This window comes from Dipodomys merriami, unplaced genomic scaffold (assembly GCF_024711535.1).
Source record: "Dipodomys merriami isolate MVZ:Mamm:240054 unplaced genomic scaffold, mDipMer1.0.p SCAF_508, whole genome shotgun sequence".
NCBI classification, from domain to species: domain Eukaryota; kingdom Metazoa; phylum Chordata; class Mammalia; order Rodentia; family Heteromyidae; genus Dipodomys; species Dipodomys merriami.
In genome coordinates, this window is record NW_027206078.1 from 493,565 (window position 1) to 510,957 (window position 17,393).

General features: G+C 44.3%; 1 protein-coding gene across 1 annotated transcript in view; it reads left to right on the forward strand.

Moving 5' to 3' along the window:
- LOC138810737 (obscurin-like) overlaps positions 1–17,393 on the forward strand; it is a 115,337-nt gene that overhangs the window by 17,250 nt on the left and 80,694 nt on the right. The window contains exons 10-14 of the mRNA XM_069997934.1: positions 5,317–5,592; positions 9,542–9,817; positions 11,991–12,266; positions 13,160–13,435; positions 14,806–15,081. Of these exons, the coding sequence (XP_069854035.1) occupies positions 5,317–5,592; positions 9,542–9,817; positions 11,991–12,266; positions 13,160–13,435; positions 14,806–15,081 (1,380 nt within the window). The remainder of the gene's footprint in view (positions 1–5,316; positions 5,593–9,541; positions 9,818–11,990; positions 12,267–13,159; positions 13,436–14,805; positions 15,082–17,393) is intronic.

The window sequence follows — 17,393 nt, forward strand, 5'->3', positions numbered from 1 at the left end:
CCACTTTGAGCCACAGCTCCACATTTTGGGTGGTTAATTGGAGAGAAGAGTCTCACAGACTTTCCTGCCTGGGCTGGCTTTGAACCTCAATCCTTAGATTTCAGCCTTCTGAATAGCTAGGATGACAGGCATGAGCCATTGGTGCCCTGTGAGAAAGACTCGTTCTGTTCTGTGGACCCCAGTGGTGTTTGCAGTCACACAATCTCACCAGCTGCCCAGCATCTTTCTGGTTTGACTGTCTGTGTCTAACTCTGACTCCTTCAGACTCTGTGGTGTGAGGTGGCCTGGCCGTCTCACCTCGTGGAGGTCAGTTTCTTTCTGCTGGAGGCTGGTGTCATCCTCTTCCCCTTGCACAGCTCTACCCGGCTCTACCTCACTTGTGGGAGATGTTTGAATTTCATTTGATTGGGATTAAGGAAGATTTCAGCCACCAAATACATGGAGTTGCCTCAAGACTTATCTATGGATTTTTAGGGTTGTCGGTCTTCTTCAGTATTCTTCCCTTCTCTTGGGTGGGTATAGATGTTTTCTAGACCCATGCTTGTGTTATGTCAGTGCTCAGTAAACTAACAGCAGAAATGTTTAGTTTTGAGGCTTAGAATTGTCCTTTTAAGGAAGGTCTTACTTTTCTTTTTTAACTTCAGTTAGAATGTTTTGTGTTGGAATTTCCCTGGACATTTGATTTATAAACTTACTCCTAGGAAGGAATCAGCAGGTTAGTGCTGGTAGTAGGGCTTTAACTCAGGGCCTGGATGCTACCCTTAGATAGTTCACTCAAAGATGGCTCAAAGATGCTGTTTCTTTCTTTTCTTTTTCTTTTTTTTTTTTTTTGTCTGTCTTAGGGCTTGAACTCTGAGCACTTGAGCTACAGTGCCACTTCTGGTTTTCTGGTGGTTTATTGGACATAAGAGTTTCACAGACTTTCCTGTCCAGGCTGGCTTTGAACTGTGATCCTCAGATCTCAACCTGCTGAGTAGCTAGGATTATAGGCATGAGCCACCAGCACCCAGCTATATGATGCTGGTTCTTTGGAGAAAAGAATTTCAGATGTTTCTACTTGGGCTAGCATCAAACCTTGGTGTTCAGATCTCAGTCTCTTGAGCAGCCAGGATTACAAGTATGAGCCACCAGCACTTAGTTTTTTATACTTTTTATTAGCAAGTGTGTGTGTGTGTGTGTGTGTGTGTGAGAGAGAGAGACAGAGAGAGAGGGAGGGAGGGGGGGAGAGAGAGAAAGAGAGAGAGAGAGAGAGAGAGAGAGAGAGAGAGAGAGAGAGAGAGAGAGAGAGAGAGAGAGATTTGGACATATCCATTTGTAAATGTACCTTGCCCAGTCTTACCTCTGTCATCTTCCCTCCAAGTCAATCTCAACATGCTGCTTCATTTTCACATGTGGATGTAAACTATTTTGATTATATTTACTCTCCTCTCATTATCCTCACCTTTCTTGTCCCTCTAACACCCTAAACTCCAAACATCTCCCCTTTTACATTTCTGCCATTTTTTAGTTCATGATATTCAAAGGAGTTTCATCTTGGGATTTCACACATACATATACTACCCTTTAATCAAACTGACTTCTTTTACACCTTCCCCTATTTTTCAACAGCTTTCAGTGAGTTTTATTTTAGTATCTGTATTAATAGATACAATGTATTTTGGTATTATTCACTCTACTGAATGTTAGAACATTTAGTATCCTAGCATTCTCTCCATGCTTGCCCTCCCCCCATACTGTATATAGTGCTAACATGGCAGTGTTTACTTTGTGACATTCCCCAGTAATTATTTGTGCCTGTACCTTCCTAGATGGTTCCTTGGGGAGTATGAAACTAAATGTATTTTTTAAAAGAGAGTCTTATTAGTTTGTTTTTCAAAATACTGGGCACTGAATACTTGATAAGGAAAAGATTTTTTTTTTTTTTTTTTTTGGGTCCGGTCATGGGGCCTGAACTCTGGGCCTGGGCGCTGTCCCTCAGTTCTTCAGCTCAAGGCTAGCGCTCTACCACTTGAGCCACAGCGCCACTTCCAGCTTTTTTCTTTTTGCTTATGTGGTGCTGAGGAATCGAACCCATGGCCTCAGGCATGCAAGGCAAGCGCTCTACCACTGAGCCACCTTCCCAGCCCCAGGAAAAGATGTTTTATTCAGCTCTAGATGCATGCTCTAGTTCTAGATGCTGAAAGCCCAAAGAATGTAGACTCGGTTCTGCCTGAACCACACCATGGCAGATGGCATTACATATGAGAGGAATTCAGATGGCATGCAAGGAACATATATATATATATATATAATATAAAATGTATGTAAATACATATATTTATAAAATATATAGTATATAAAAACATATATATGTTTACATTATTACATATGAGAGGAATTCAGATGGCATGCAAGGACCATATATATATAAAATCTATGTAAATACATATATTTATAAAATATATAGTATATAAAAACATATATATGTTTACATATATACACACACTGGAGCTTGAATTCTGGGCCTGGGCACTGTTCTTGAGCTTCTTTGGCTCAAGGCTAGTGATCTACCACTTGAGCCACAGTGCCACTTCTGCCTTTTTCTGAATAGTGTATTGGAGATAAGAGTCTCAAGGACTTTCCTGCCTGAGCTGGCTTTAAACTATGATCCTCAGATCTTAGCTTCCTGAGTAGCTAGGATTATAGCCGTGAGCTACTGGTACACAGCTTTAAAATATATTTTAAATGGACACATAGTAATTGTACATACTTTTGGAGTATCATGTGACATTCTAGTACATGTATACAGTACATAATGATCAGATCAGACAAGGAGTATTTCTATCACCCTCAGACATTTGTGATTTCTTTGAGTGGGGAATATTCAAAATCCTCTTCACTAGCTATTTTGAATATGCAATCAATTGTTGTTAATTGTAATTATCTTACTGTGCTATATATAGACTTTTAGAAGTTACTTTTTCCCACTCAATACAGGTTCCACCTTGTAAAAGTCCCATTATCTGGGAATATTCGTGCAGTGGGCCTTGAGCTTGCAGAGTGTGAATCTTGGTGCACAATCTACACCCACAGCAAGAGTCTTACATACACTCCTCATGCTAGCAGTAAATGCGCTGGTACTGTATCATTGCAATGAGGAGGTTTGCAGATGCTAAAATCCCATGTGTATTTTTAATTAAAATGTTTCATATGTGTGTGTGTGTGTGTGTGTGTGTGTGTGTGTGTGTGTGTTATTTAAAGAAAATGTGACAAATTATTTTATAGTGCTAGATATGAAAAGATTAGATTACTTAGTCAAGTTCTTCAAAGTGTTTGTAAAAAATAATACAAAGCCAGGCACTGGTGGCTCACACCTGTAATCCTAACTACTCAGGGGGTTGAGATCTAGAGAGTCATGGTTTAGGAGCAGCCTGGACAAGAGTTTGCTAAACAACTTTTCCAAAAATAACTTTCCTAATACAGAGCTGGAGATGTGGCTCAAGTGACATAGTGCTAGCCTAGCATTAGACCCTGAGTTTAAATCCCAGTATTGATTTTTTAAAAAGTACTGTTAAAAATTGAACCAAACGCCGGGCGCTGGTGGCTCACGCCTGTAATCCTAGCTACTCAGGAGGCTGAGATCTGAGGATCGCGGTTCAAAGCCAGCCCGGGCAGGAGAGACTGTGAGACTCCTATCTCCAATAAACCACAAGAAAACCGGAAGTGGCACTGTAGCTCAAGTGGTAGAGCGCTCGCCTTGAGCTGAAGAGCTGAGGGACAGCGCCCAGGCCCAGAGTTCAAGTCCCACTACCGACCAAAAAAAAAAAAAAAAAATTGAACCAAACTCTTGACTAGTAACATCAAAAAAGAACAAAGGAAAATGTCATAATGGAATCCGATATTTTTGTACATTCAATATAAGCTAATACAAAAAGAAAAAGAAAAAAAACTCCACCATGGAACGAACCATGGCAAGATGTGTTAGCAATCATGTTTACTGTCATCCTCCTTATTCAGTTTCATGTTCCATGGTTTGCTTCCATGCTAGAAATGATCCAAAAATATTTCATGGAAAATTCCAGAAATGAATAAGCAATTCATCAGTTCTAAATAGCATGTGGTTCTGAGTAGTGTGATAAACTCTCAGGCCATCTTGTTCCATCTGCCAGAGTAGCCACCTGCTCATATTTCATTACATAGTCATGCACTTCAGTGACTCACTCCAGGTAATCCTTTTTATTTTTCTTTCTTTCTTCTTTTTTCTTTTTTTTTTTTTTGTTGGTCATGGGGCTTGAACTTTGGGCATGAGTGCTATCCCTCAGCTCTTCAGCTCAAGGCAAGCATTCTACTGCTTGAGCCACAGGAGATAGGAGTCTCACGGACTTTCCTGCCTGGGCTGGCTTGAACCATGATCCTCAGCTCTCAGCCTGCTGAGTAGCTGGGATTATAGGCGTGAGCCACTGGCGCCTGGCTTATTTTTCTTTCTAAAATTTTTTCTTAATTTTTTAAGTTATTGCAAAGGTGATATATGGAGTAGTTACAGTTTAATAAATCAGGTAATAAGTATATTTCATTTTGGACAACATAACCCTTTCCCTCGCTCTCCTAGTTTTTCCTCTTGTCTCCACCCACAAGTTGTATAGTTCATTTTCAACATGGTGTCTAGTGTGTACCACTGCTACGTTTGTCTACCCTTTGTCCTTCCATTTTTGTGTTCCCCCTTACCCTCTCAAAGTTGGATAAATGAACAAGCAAGACAAAAAGAAAAGAAAACAAAAACAACAACAAAGAAAAAAACTTCTTGTTCTCATTTCCTAGAGTTTATTTTGATAAATATTATTTATCAGAGGCTCATGGGCATTGTGCCTCCCTAAGAGTATACTCCTGTGGGCCTTATTTTTTTTTTATTAAATTTAAATTTTTATTTTTTGTGAACATATTGTACAGAGGGGTTACAATTACATGGGCAAGATAAATTTTTTTGTAGACTTTCATTAATGAATACTGTTGTAATTGTTCTGTTCCAGTTGTAATTGTTCTACTCCTTATTATTGTTGTAATTCCTTACTGTGTCTGATTTATACATCAAACTTTATCATAGGTGTGTATATATAGGGAAAGACAGCATATATAGGGTTTGGGGTTACTTGCTTTTTAGGCATCTATTGGGGTCAGGGAATGTATATTATTAGGTGGATAAGGAAGGTGCTGAGCAGTATTAGGACTTAACCTGGGCACACAGCTGGTGCGGAGCTAGGTTCTATCTAGAGCCACAAGACTGTCCAAATATTTCCCCCCTCTACTTGGCCACCCTAATTTAAACTTACATGTCTCTAGAGCCCAAGGTGATGTTTGCCAAGGAGCAGCCAGCTCGAAGCCAGGTGAAGGCCGAGGCGGGGGCCAGCGCCACACTGAGCTGCGAGGTGGCCCAGGCGCAGACGGAGGTGACCTGGTACAAGGACGGGAAGAAGCTGAGCTCCAGCTCGAAGGTGTGCGTGGAGGCGTCGGGCTGCACACGGCGGCTGGTGGTGCAGCAGGTGGGCAAGGCGGACGCCGGGGAGTACAGCTGCGAGGCCGGGGGCCAGAAGGTCTCCTTCCACCTGGATGTTGCGGGTCAGTGTTTTGGATACAAGGTTAGCCTTGTTTGGAGATAATGACTTGCCTTCTACTCATTGGCTGATTTGTGGTCTTTCCATTAGGCTTTGTCTCTTAATCGCTCTCCTTCCCTCTCCTGCCCTTTCATACTGGCAGCTGGGTTCACTAAGGATAAGTGGCAGCGGCAGGTCCTCCAGTCCATCTTGGGTGTTGTTTCTTTCCTTTTCTGCTTCTGGGGCTTGAATTCAGGGCCTGGGCACTGTCCCTGAGATTTTTTTTTCATCCTCGAGGCTAGTACTTTACCACTTGAGCCACTTCTGGTTACGGTAACTGGAGATCAGAGTCTCACAGACTTCAAATCATGATAGTCAGATCTCAGCCTCCTAAGTTGCTAGGGTTACGGATGTGAGCCATGGATGCCGGCTAGGAGTAGTCCTTTTTACAGATCCTTAGTTATACGTTCCCAGAACCTGCGTGTTGCACTGTGTTGTTGGGCTCTGGGTTCTAAAGTAGCCCTGAGACTCTCGCCTGGGTGATGTGCTCACGCTCCCAGGTTCTCTCTCAGAGCCACACCCAGTCCTTACAGTTATTTATTTCTTTGGGTCCAGTCGTGGGGCCTGAACTCTGGGCCTGGGCGCTGTCCCTCAGCTCTTCAGCTCAAGGCTAGCGCTCTACCACTTGAGCCACAGCGCCACTTCCGGCTTTTTTCTTTTTGCTTATGTGGTGCTGAGGAATCGAACCCAGGGCCTCATGCATGCAAAGCAAGCGCTCTACCACTGAGCCACCTTCCCAGCCCACAGCTATTGATGAGAAATTTCAACTATTTAGTCACGCTTTTAAGTATGTCAGTCAGCCCTTGTGTGCTTTTTTTTTTTTTTTTTTTTTTTTTACAGCTTTAGGTGTACTAGGATCCATTTCTTACCTTTCCGGTGTAGTGGACAGAAGTTACCTGCATGTCCAACTGTAAAAAAGTCCTACCTCTGCTTCGTTGCAGTGTCTGTGCAAAGTGTATAGAGCAGAGATTGGTTAATATGTGATATGTGATATACACTTGTGAGAGTGGAAAGATCTTTTTAAAGCGCATCATGTGTTCCTTTTGTCTTCCAACATTCTCTGTCAGAAGTGCCCTTGGAGACTGATGTATAAAATCAGAGTGAAGGCAGCTGAAGATAGTGAGCCAGTGCTGAGTGAAGGCGGTTGCTGTGGGGTAGGCGTTGGCTGCTGGACAGCACATACCACTTGGCATTTCCCTTGTGATTAGGCGTTCTTTTGGCTGGCTTCTAAAGAAAGCCAAGAAATTCATGAATTTTCCTTTTGCTAAAAGAGATTTAGCATGGCTATGTACCCATGTTTTACTGTTAGGTAGCACCACAAGTCAGTTGGATGTTGTGTATGTAAACACTTGTCTCTTTCTGTCTTTGGGAGATTGGTTTCAAGACCCTGTGGATCACAAAATTTAATCTTTAGGGAACAATTTCAAGAAAAGAGGTACTGTGGAGATGCTGGTGGATGGATCTATGGGATATAGAAGGCTCGCTGTATAATCAGTTATGAATTTGGTTCCCCAAAGAACTGCTATTGTTTTTGTGAAACATTATTTGGAGAAGATGTGTAACAAACCATTTTATAGCAAAAATTGACAAGTTATGTCAATTCCTATGTAATTATGCCAACACTGACAAAGAAGTGATAGAAAACTTGAACTGTTGTCCCATAACCTTCAAATAAGTGGAAGCAGTATTTTAGAAAATGCTTTTCATAGAGAAAAGATAAGCACAGTGATTCTGCTGGTAAATTATTCCAAAAGTCCCATGCGGATGGTGAATAAGACAAAGGAGATATGGTTTCCAATTCATCTTATGTAGACAGTATGGGATGATTTTCAAAATCTTACCAAGAATTAGGCAGAACTAAAGTTACAGGCTAAGCTAGAATACAGGCTAAGCACAATGTTGACACTTAACACATAAGGACCATATACTACAGTGAAAGCCATAGCTTATGAAGGTGTAGTTGACTTAACATTAGAAACACAGAAGATCACAGTGATGTCTGTTGATGGATTATAAGAGAAGTACACAGCTATTTCAATAAAGGCAGGAAAAGGCTTGATATAATTTAAGATTAGTATCCTGGAAAATATCTGACAAAATTTAGCATCAATTCATGACACACTAAAAAGCTTTGCAAAGTATCAACAGTGGTTGCTATTTTGGGAAACTGGTTGACAGTCTGCCTTACATGAGGGATTTGCCTCAGATAGGGACAGGAAGAGGAGCCCTCTGTCACTGCCCCTGCCTGGTGTACAACACAGTTATATGAGTAACATAGAGGTGTAAGATTGAGAATACCAAGAGTGAGGTTTATAGATCATAAGTTTAACAGTTTAAAAATCCAAAAGATTACTTATTAAACTTGAAGGTCTCAGGAAAGATCACCTTATATATAAATCTCACCTAGAGTTTCAGATATGAGCTACCTACCCCTAGCCTATACTATGACATTTTATATGAAGAAATTGAGAACCCAAAGTGGCTTCTGAGGGTGCATTGGAGCCCATCTTCCTCCCCTTTAGATACTGAGGGCTGACTATATACCTAGTAGGGGCGTTGATGGATTGACTCATTGGTATGACTCACTGTATGACTCACACTCACACACACACACTCACACACTCACACACACACACACACACTCACACTCACACACACTCACACACACACTCACACTCACACACACACTCACACACACTCACACACACTCACTCACACACACACTCACACTCCACACACACACACACTCTCTCACACACACACACACACTCACACACACTCACACACACACTCCCCACACCCACACACACACTCACACATACACACACACACACTCACACACTCACACACACACACACTCACACTCACTCCCACACACACTCACACTCACACACACACACACTCACACACACACACTCACACACACACTCACACACACACACACACTCACACACACACACACAATATGTTTATCCATATACTAACAGTAAACACTGAAAAATAAAAATTTTAAAGATTTACAGAAGCTTGAAAAGCATTGTTTTTCATATTCTAGGTCCAACAAATGATAGCCCAGTGGAGGAAATTATTAAAATGTTTTGAGATAAATGGATGGAAGTTTGAAGGAATTAGAAACCATAGAAGATTTAATTTTATCCCAAGTCAGAATTAAAACATACGATTTTGGATCAGTGTGTGGCTATGGGAGGAAAAAGAGGGTGGTCTTCATTGAGCAGTGCTAAGGTCATCACTGATATGTAAAAAAAAATAGCCTTCTATATCTTTCTTAGGCCCTAGGTGAGAGTCAGTAACACTTGCATCAGCCACTTCAGTAAAGAAAGTAGGTCTTAACTAGTTATACAGATTATTTAGGCACTTCCTTATAATGAATGGTTTCATAACCAGAACAAAAAGGCACTGCTCACCCTGAATCAGTTAATATGATTTCCTAAGTAAAAAACCAAAAATACCTCCCTCCTCAAATTTATTTCATCAAAGACACCATAACAGAGTAAAAGATTAAGGCACATAGAGAGGGAGAGTGTTAAATGCATGTAACTGGCAAGACGCTGGTATTGAAATGAAGAAGGACCTAAAACCCAGACATTACTAGTGAAATGAAGGTCATCTTGAACAGTGATATATGAGGAGTAAACACTATGGCAATAAATGGCCGAAGTTCTCAACCCTGTGCATCATCAAGACAGATCACTGGAGAGCCACTGTAGGCATCAGTGCACAGACATGGTGTCACAGTGTTCCCCAGCACAGAGCCACTGAGCAGGGACAGGATATGTGGATAAACTGTGGAGGCTTGTGCCAAGGAGCACTGGGGCATACAGCAGATGCAGGACCTGGAGAAAGCCTGAGCTACTCAGCATCTCTGACCATGTGTTTCTCCCATGTGTCCCCAGAGCCCAAGGTGGTGTTTGCCAAGGAGCAGCAGGCAAAAAGCGAGGTGAAGGCCGAGGCGGGGGCCAGCGCCACACTGAGCTGCGAGGTGGCCCAGGCGCAGACGGAGGTGACCTGGTACAAGGACGGGAAGAAGCTGAGCTCCAGCTCGAAGGTGCGCGTGGAGGCGTCGGGCTGCACGCGGAGGCTGGTGGTGCAGCAGGCGGGCAAGGCGGATGCCGGGGAGTACAGCTGTGAGGCCGGGGGCCAGAAGGTCTCCTTCCATCTGGCTGTCACAGGTCAGTGTTTGGCACACAAAGTTCACTTTGTTTCAAGGTGATGTGAGCCTGGGTGATGGTCCAGATAGACGAGTATGCTTTACGTTAGACTTCCTTTTATAGTCTCCTTTCCTTTGTCTCTCATTTTTATTCCTGTGGCTGATCCCAGGGAGGCTCTTCTCATGCAGTTGGAGTGATGTTTCTATGTAATTGTGATTAGCCATTCATCATGAACACCTGCTGAGAACCCTCCTAGTGTTAATTTGTTGTCTAAGACTTCTGCTGCTTTTGGCCTTGTGACCTAAGTGTCCCAGAACCACATGGGATGCTCATTTGAGGAAGATCCTTGAATTTGTTTCAGTCAGAGGAGGAAGACATTTTGGCCTCATAATCATCCTTGGAATTATACAAAGGATGAACTGTGGGTTGTCAAAGTTAAGGTTTTGGGCTGTTCTTCTGTCTTTTCCTGGAGAGATGGAAGTTCTCTCAGTGCATTCACTACATAGAGAAAAATCTAGATCCATGATTTCTTTGATGTTTGTGCAAAGCAAACCAAGAGTTGGTATGATGTGTACCTGTGCTCACCTGGGGATTGGAAACTGTAGCTTTAAGGAAAATCTCATTTTTCTTTTGCCTTTAGTTAAAGCATAGTCAGAAATTCCTCAAATAAGTTTATACATTTTGAGCTGGAAAGAAGTAAGTAGTTCAAACTCTTCAAGATGAGTTAGTACAGTAGTAGCCGTTAACTGGTCAAACCATCCATTCATAAAGATTCCTAGTTAGTTGTGTGTGTCTGTGCATCTGATGTGATTCACAGAGCCCGAGGTCTGAGAACTAAATTTGGAGAGTATATATATGTAATATGTGGAGACAGAGAGAGAGAGAGAGAGAGAGAGAGAGAGAGAGAGAGAGAGAGAGAGAGAGGCGCCTCCCAAGTACCAGCACAGAGCTAGGTGTGGCATCTATATGAATGGTGTGTGGTTGTGTAGGATTCCAGCCTACTAGGCATCTTTCTAAAATGTTATTTTGAGATTGACAAAATTTTTGACAAATTGAGCAGTTTCTTAAACTAAGAAGAAATAGACAAATAGTCCTATAACATCTAAAGAAATGTAACCAGAAATTAAAAAAGAAAACCTTCTTTATAGAGAAAGTTCAGTGGCTCTATTGATAAGTTACACCAAATATACTGGAAAGAAAGTACCCACATTGGTGGAAATACTAAGAGTAGAACAAAAAGATACACTCACAAATATGTTTTATGTGGAGAGTACACAACATGGATACAACATGGAAACAAAAAGCTATATATAGAGGTTAATTCCAGGTGAATTAGAGATCTCAGCACCCCAGGTACACCATAATACTCTTAGTTGATGACATGGGTTGCTGAATAAGGCAAGATTTCTTATGGGGAACAAGCAGACTAATTACAGTGTATCCAGAGTACACGTCTGACTACATTATAATGAATAGCAGCTAAATTAGAAGACATGTGTTTTAATCTGCTTTGTGTTGCAATAACAAAAGGCTGGCTGAATGAGAAAGAAGTAAATTTGGCTAATTGTTCTGGTGACTGGAAGATTGTAGGTAGCATGGTGCTGGGGTGCTGGTGGGGATCTTAGCTCCACACCATGGTGAAAAAGCAGAGAGGGAGCCTGCCAAATGCATGGAAGTTTATAGCAATCTGCTCTTGAAAGAACACATTACTCCTGCAAGGCCCAGTGCACTCTGCAAGACCCAGTCCACTTTTGGGGACCGGCGTTAACTCACGAGGGCAGAGCCCCAGTTGGTGTTCGATGGCTGTGGAGCCTTGGGTGGTCTAGGCTTTCCCCAGAGACAGCAGCTGATGGTGCCTAGAGCATCAGTGTGGGGCCTTGGAGACTGTGAGCCCTGTAGTGAGGATGTGCCTCTGGGAGACTCTACGTTGCTGTGGAGGGACAAGAACACATGCATCCTGACCTTAGTGTCTCATTGGAGGAGCCTGTGTACAGAGACTGGGCCAGTGTTCTCTCTGAACAGCCCCACAGAACAGTGGCAAGATATATGGATATACTATACACTTTGCACTGAGAGGTGTTGGCACTTGTCTGACCACAACAGCTGGTGCAGTACCTAGAAAATATTCTGTCCCCTAGCCATGGTCATACATAGTCAGTATCTCTGACCATGTGTTCCTCCTGTGTGTCCTCAGAGCCCAAGGTGGTGTTTGTCAAGGAGCAGCAGGCAAAAAGCGAGGTGAAGGCCAAGGCGGGGGCCAGCGCCACACTGAGCTGCGAGGTGGCCCAGGCACAGACAGAGGTGACCTGGTACAAGGACGGGAAGAAGCTGAGCTCCAGCTCGAAGATGCGCGTGGAGGCGTCGGGCTGCACGCGGAGGCTGGTGGTGCAGCAGGCGGGCAAGGCGGACGCTGGGGAGTACAGCTGCGAGGCCGGGGGCCAGAAGGTCTCCTTCCATCTGGATGTCACAGGTAGGTGTCAGGGTTGGATTGAATAAGGGGGCACCCTCAGTGGCAGGTACAAAAAACTAAGGGCATGCCAGGCAGCTTGGGCAGCCAAAAGGTCCCAGTGTTCCTGGGTCTTAGCATCCATGCCTCCAGCACTGCTTAGAGGCTTCCTGGCCTGGACCATTGTCAGTAGACCAGAGCAAGTGAACAGGCTGAGCTCACTGTGGTGTGCACTCTGATAACACCAATGTGGTGGTCATGTGGATTGTATGATAACCACAGGCAGTTTTGAGGCTTGGTCCCCAGAGTTCTATAAGCCCCAGTTTGAGCCTGTGGTGTTCCTACAAGACCACCTGTGTGCACCTGCCATTCTACCCTATCCCTTGGCCTGGGGAAAGGAGCCACCAGGGCTTAGCCAACTGTCTCCTGACCAGGGGTGGCATTCTGTTCCCTTGATCCCTCTCTGTAGCTTTGATCAAGAAAGATATATGCTGCTGGTTTGTGCTGAGGGTAGTCGTCCCTCCCAACTTGAGTCCTGCTGTCTGTGGCCTTAAGTGGTGGGATAGAGGAGGGGGGCAGTGGTGGTCTGGTGGGGAGGGTCAGGATCCTGTTCATACAGATCAGGAAGCTGGTGTTCTCAGGAGGCTGGACTGCTGCAGTGTGCTCTCATGCTGTAACAGCTTACATGCACAGGCTTGGGTGGGCTTGGGATTCTCAAGGTTGTCTTGAGGACTGGCTATCTCCACCTTGTCTGTACACGGATGCAGAGCGTACAGCATGGGTCATATAGAGTTTGGAATTCTGTGTACTCTCACAAAACAATTCTGTGTACTCTCACAAAACACTCTGCAAATCATGGATAGTGCTGCCTTGGCTAGGTCTAGTGTGTATTCTCTGATGCTCTTGTCTATGTCCAGAGCCCAAGGTGGTGTTTGCCAAGGAGCAGCAGGCAAAAAGTGAGGTGAAGGCCGAGGCGGGGGCCAGCGCCACACTGAGCTGTGAGGTGGCCCAGGCGCAGACGGAGGTGACCTGGTACAAGGACGGGAAGAAGCTGAGCTCCAGCTCGAAGGTGCGCGTGGAGGCGTCGGGCTGCACGCGGAGGCTGGTGGTGCAGCAGGCGGGCAAGGCGGATGCCGGGGAGTACAGCTGCGAGGCCGGGGGCCAGAAGGTCTCCTTCCATCTGGGTGTCACAGGTGGGTGACAGGGTAAGGTTGAATGGGGAGGAGCTCTTAGTGCTGGGTATAAAATAGGCCATGTTAGGCAGCAAAGGCCACTTAGGTCCTTGGGTCTCATCATCCATGTCTTCAGCTTTGCTCAGTGGCTCCAGGCCATTGTGCCATTGTCAGGAAACCAGAGCAGGCTGATGGTCCAAGCTCACCATGGTATGCACCTTGTTGTCTCTAACGCTGAGGTCATGGGGCATTGTGTAGTGGGGTGACATGCAGGTGGCCAAAGCTCACTATGCCCTTTTACCCCAGCTCCAGATATCTGCAAGCCTTTGCTTGGGTCTGTGTTGTTCCCACACATCCATCTCTGTATGTCTGCCTCCTCTACCTCCTCTCTGCCTGGGGAAAGGAGCCACCATAGTTCAGTCTTCTTCCCTCTTGGCCCAGGATGGGTCTCTGCTCTCTGATATTCCTTTTATAGCCTTGGCCAAGAAAGATATGTGCTGCTTGTTGGTGCTGAGGATAGACATTCCTTTATCCTTTTGCCGGGGCCCCTGAATGGTGGGAAAGAGTTGGTAGGTCATTGGTGGTCTGTGGGCTGTGGGAAATCTGAGGCAAGGAAGAGTCAGGATCCTGTCTGCAAAGATCAGGAAGGTGGCATTGTCAGGGGCAGGCCAGGCTTCAGTGACCACCCAGGCAGCAGCAGGTCGTCTGGGCTGGGGAGTCTGGGGTGCTCGGGGGTAATGAGGGCTGAGTACCCCAGGCCTCTCCATACACAGCTATGAAACATCACAGTGGGCCACACATAGCTTAGAACCATGTGCATTGTCATGCAGTGCTCTGCTAATCAGGACTAGCCTGATTGGGCTCAGGTGAGTGCTAGACACTGAAGAATTTGGATCTATTCTATAGTTTCTCTCTGATATCTCTGTCTCTGTTTCTTTCTTGTCTCTGTGCCAGTACTGGGGCTTGAGCTTTGGGTCTGAGAACCGTCTTTGAGTTGTTTTTGTTCAAGGCTCGAGCCAGTTGTACTTCTGGATTTTTGTGGGTAATTGGAGTTAAACATCTCATAGACTGGGGCTAGGAAGGTGGCTCAGTGTTAGAGTGCTTGCCTTGCATGCATGAGGCTCTGGGTTCGATTCCTCAGCACCACATAAGCAAAAAGAAAAGCTGGAAGTGGCACTGTGGTTCAAGTGGTAGAGCGCTAGCCTTGAGCTGAAGAGCTGAAGGACAGCGCCCAGGCCCAGAGTCCAGGCCCCATGACCAGACCCCCCCAAAAAAATAAAAAAATAAATCTCATAGACTTTTGCTATCCAAGCTGGCCTTGAATTATTATCCTCATTTCTCAGCCACCTGAGTAGCTAGGATTACTGCCTTGTTCTCTTGTCTGTATCCAGAGCCCAAGATGGTGTTTGCTAAGGAGCAGCAGGCAAAAAGCGAGGTGAAGGCCGAGGCGGGGGCCAGCGCCACACTGAGCTGCGAGGTGGCCCAGGCGCAGACGGAGGTGACCTGGTACAAGGATGGGAAGAAGCTGAGCTCCAGCTCGAAGGTGCGCGTGGAGGCGTCGGGCTGCAAGCGGCGGCTGGTGGTGCAGCAGGCGGGCAAGGCGGATGCTGGGGAGTACAGCTGCGAGGCCGGAGGCCAGAAGGTCTCCTTCCACCTGGGTGTCACAGGTCAGTTTTTTTTTTCCACAAAGGAAAGGCCCTGTTGGCTTTGTGACATCTCATCTTTCACACTGTGTTGCTTGACTGAGCACTGGAGTGGGAAGGGTGTAAGTAGGAGGGGCCATCACTCTGCACCTGGAACACTGCTTCCTTGTGGTAATGCCTTGTTATGCATTTCCAGCAGTCCTGGCAGCCTTGTGCTGGTTCTTGCTTTCCAGAGATGTATGTGGCTCTGTCTAGTGCATGGGACTCGGGCCAAGTGTGCCTGGGTACGAGAATGTTCTGTTGCGTGTCTGGCAGCACCTGCATTCTCTGATTAGGCAACACACGAAGTTTCCTGCTAGGGCCACTTGTTTCATTTCAATGAAATTAAATGAGGGGAGTTTTGGCTATACCATTGTACTTAAATTACCTTGAGACAAAAATTTGGCTTAGTAATAGTTTCATGTGTCTGGATTCTTCCTTCCTTTCCATGCATAGACGCTGACGTGCCATGGCATTGACGTCCTATTGTCGGCTCTGTGTGTAGGCTGTGCACTGTCAGAGTGCTGGTGGGACTGCTCCGAGGGGATTGCAGTGCTCTCTGATTTCCAAAGGCAATTTAGAACATTCTCTGCTAGTATTCTCTTTGGAGTTTGATTTATAATAGCCAAAGTGCAAGTGGCTTTGTGAGCTTTCTCCATCCTTGAAAAATGAGGTGACTTCCTTTAGAGGCAGCAGTTGTCCACAAGGTAGCGTTTATGTTACAGAATTCCTATTGTTCATCTCAGCTGTCATACAGCAGTCCCCGAAATACATTCCCTTCCCTTCACTAAGCCACCTAATGTCAGGTTGCAGTAGTTGTGACTTTCTATTGACCTGAGTGTCAATGGATGACATTTTTTTTTCCTTTTTTTTTTTTTTTTTGGTCGGTCCTGGGGCTTGAACTCTTCTGTGCCTGGGCGCTGTCCCTCAGCTCTTCAGCTCAAGGCGAGTGCTCTACCACTTGAGCTACAGCACCACTTCCATGGATGACATTTTCATATAGCTCCATTCTGCATTGAAATGTGAGAGCGTGTAGATTTTAAAAAATGTTTGCCGACTTTTAAGAGAATATGGCTAATTATTTTATGATAATAAGTTTGCAAAATTATGAACATTTTGCATTTCCTAGATAGTTATCAAAATGACACAGGGGAAAGAGGAAATTGAACGGCCTTCTTGAAGGAAATTATTAGTGTTTTATTGCATAGTAAGATGACATAATTGATAATGTGTAGTATAGTTCAAAGTAGTTATGAAGAATATATAAAATATAGTATTTAATAGTATACAAAGAATATATGAAATATTCTCACCATCTAGAAATAATAACTATTTTAGGTAATAATCTAACTATCCTGATTTGATCATTCTATGTACATATGTATGGGAATGTCTCGTTTGCCCTATAAATACATGTGATTATTTGTTGGTAAAAATAAAAATATTTCAAGGGCTGGGAAGGTGGCTGAGTGGTAGAGCGCTTGCCTTGCATGCCTGAGGCCTCAGCACCACATAAGCAAAAGAAAAAAGCCAGAGGTGGCGCTGTGGCTCCAGTGGTAGAGCGCTAGCCTTGAGCTGAAGAGCTGAGGGACAATGCCCAGGCCCAGAGTTCAGGCCCCACGACCGGACCCAAAAAAAAAAAAAACAACAACATTCCACATTCATGTATATTATTCTAACCAGGAGAGGAAAATAAATACACTCTCTAAATTATTTTCTGTTGCACACAATCTGTCCAGTGACTCAAATACAAATTATAATCCTGTTTTTAATATCAAAGGATAAAAAAGCAAACAGAACTCACTATGCCTGCAGAGGAATACATTGTGCCACAGGTCATAGATTGCATGTACATGATATCTTTAGGTTCAGACACACAAGCACATCTACAGAAAGAATGACATGGTTAGAATGAGTGAGTGAATCATGGGATTGTCTCAACTGATACAGAATAACAATTTTCAATTACATTTAACATTATGAAACCGGTTAGGTTTGATAAAATTTAGCCTCAGTTTATCCCGCACAGTTCTCAAGACATTGTATATATTTTGTTAATTGCTATGGAAAGCATCAAGTAATACCACATTTGAGAGAACCATGAAAGATTTGTCACTGAGATGAGAGAACAGCACATAAAGCCTGTTGTCATCTTCCCTCCAACACTGGATTGTAAATGAGGAGGCACAAAAAGGTGTATGGGTTGGAAGAAACATACATAGACTCACACATCAATCGAAGACTATTTGAGAATCTAAAATAGTAATATTAGGCTTAGCAAGATAAATGAGAAAGAT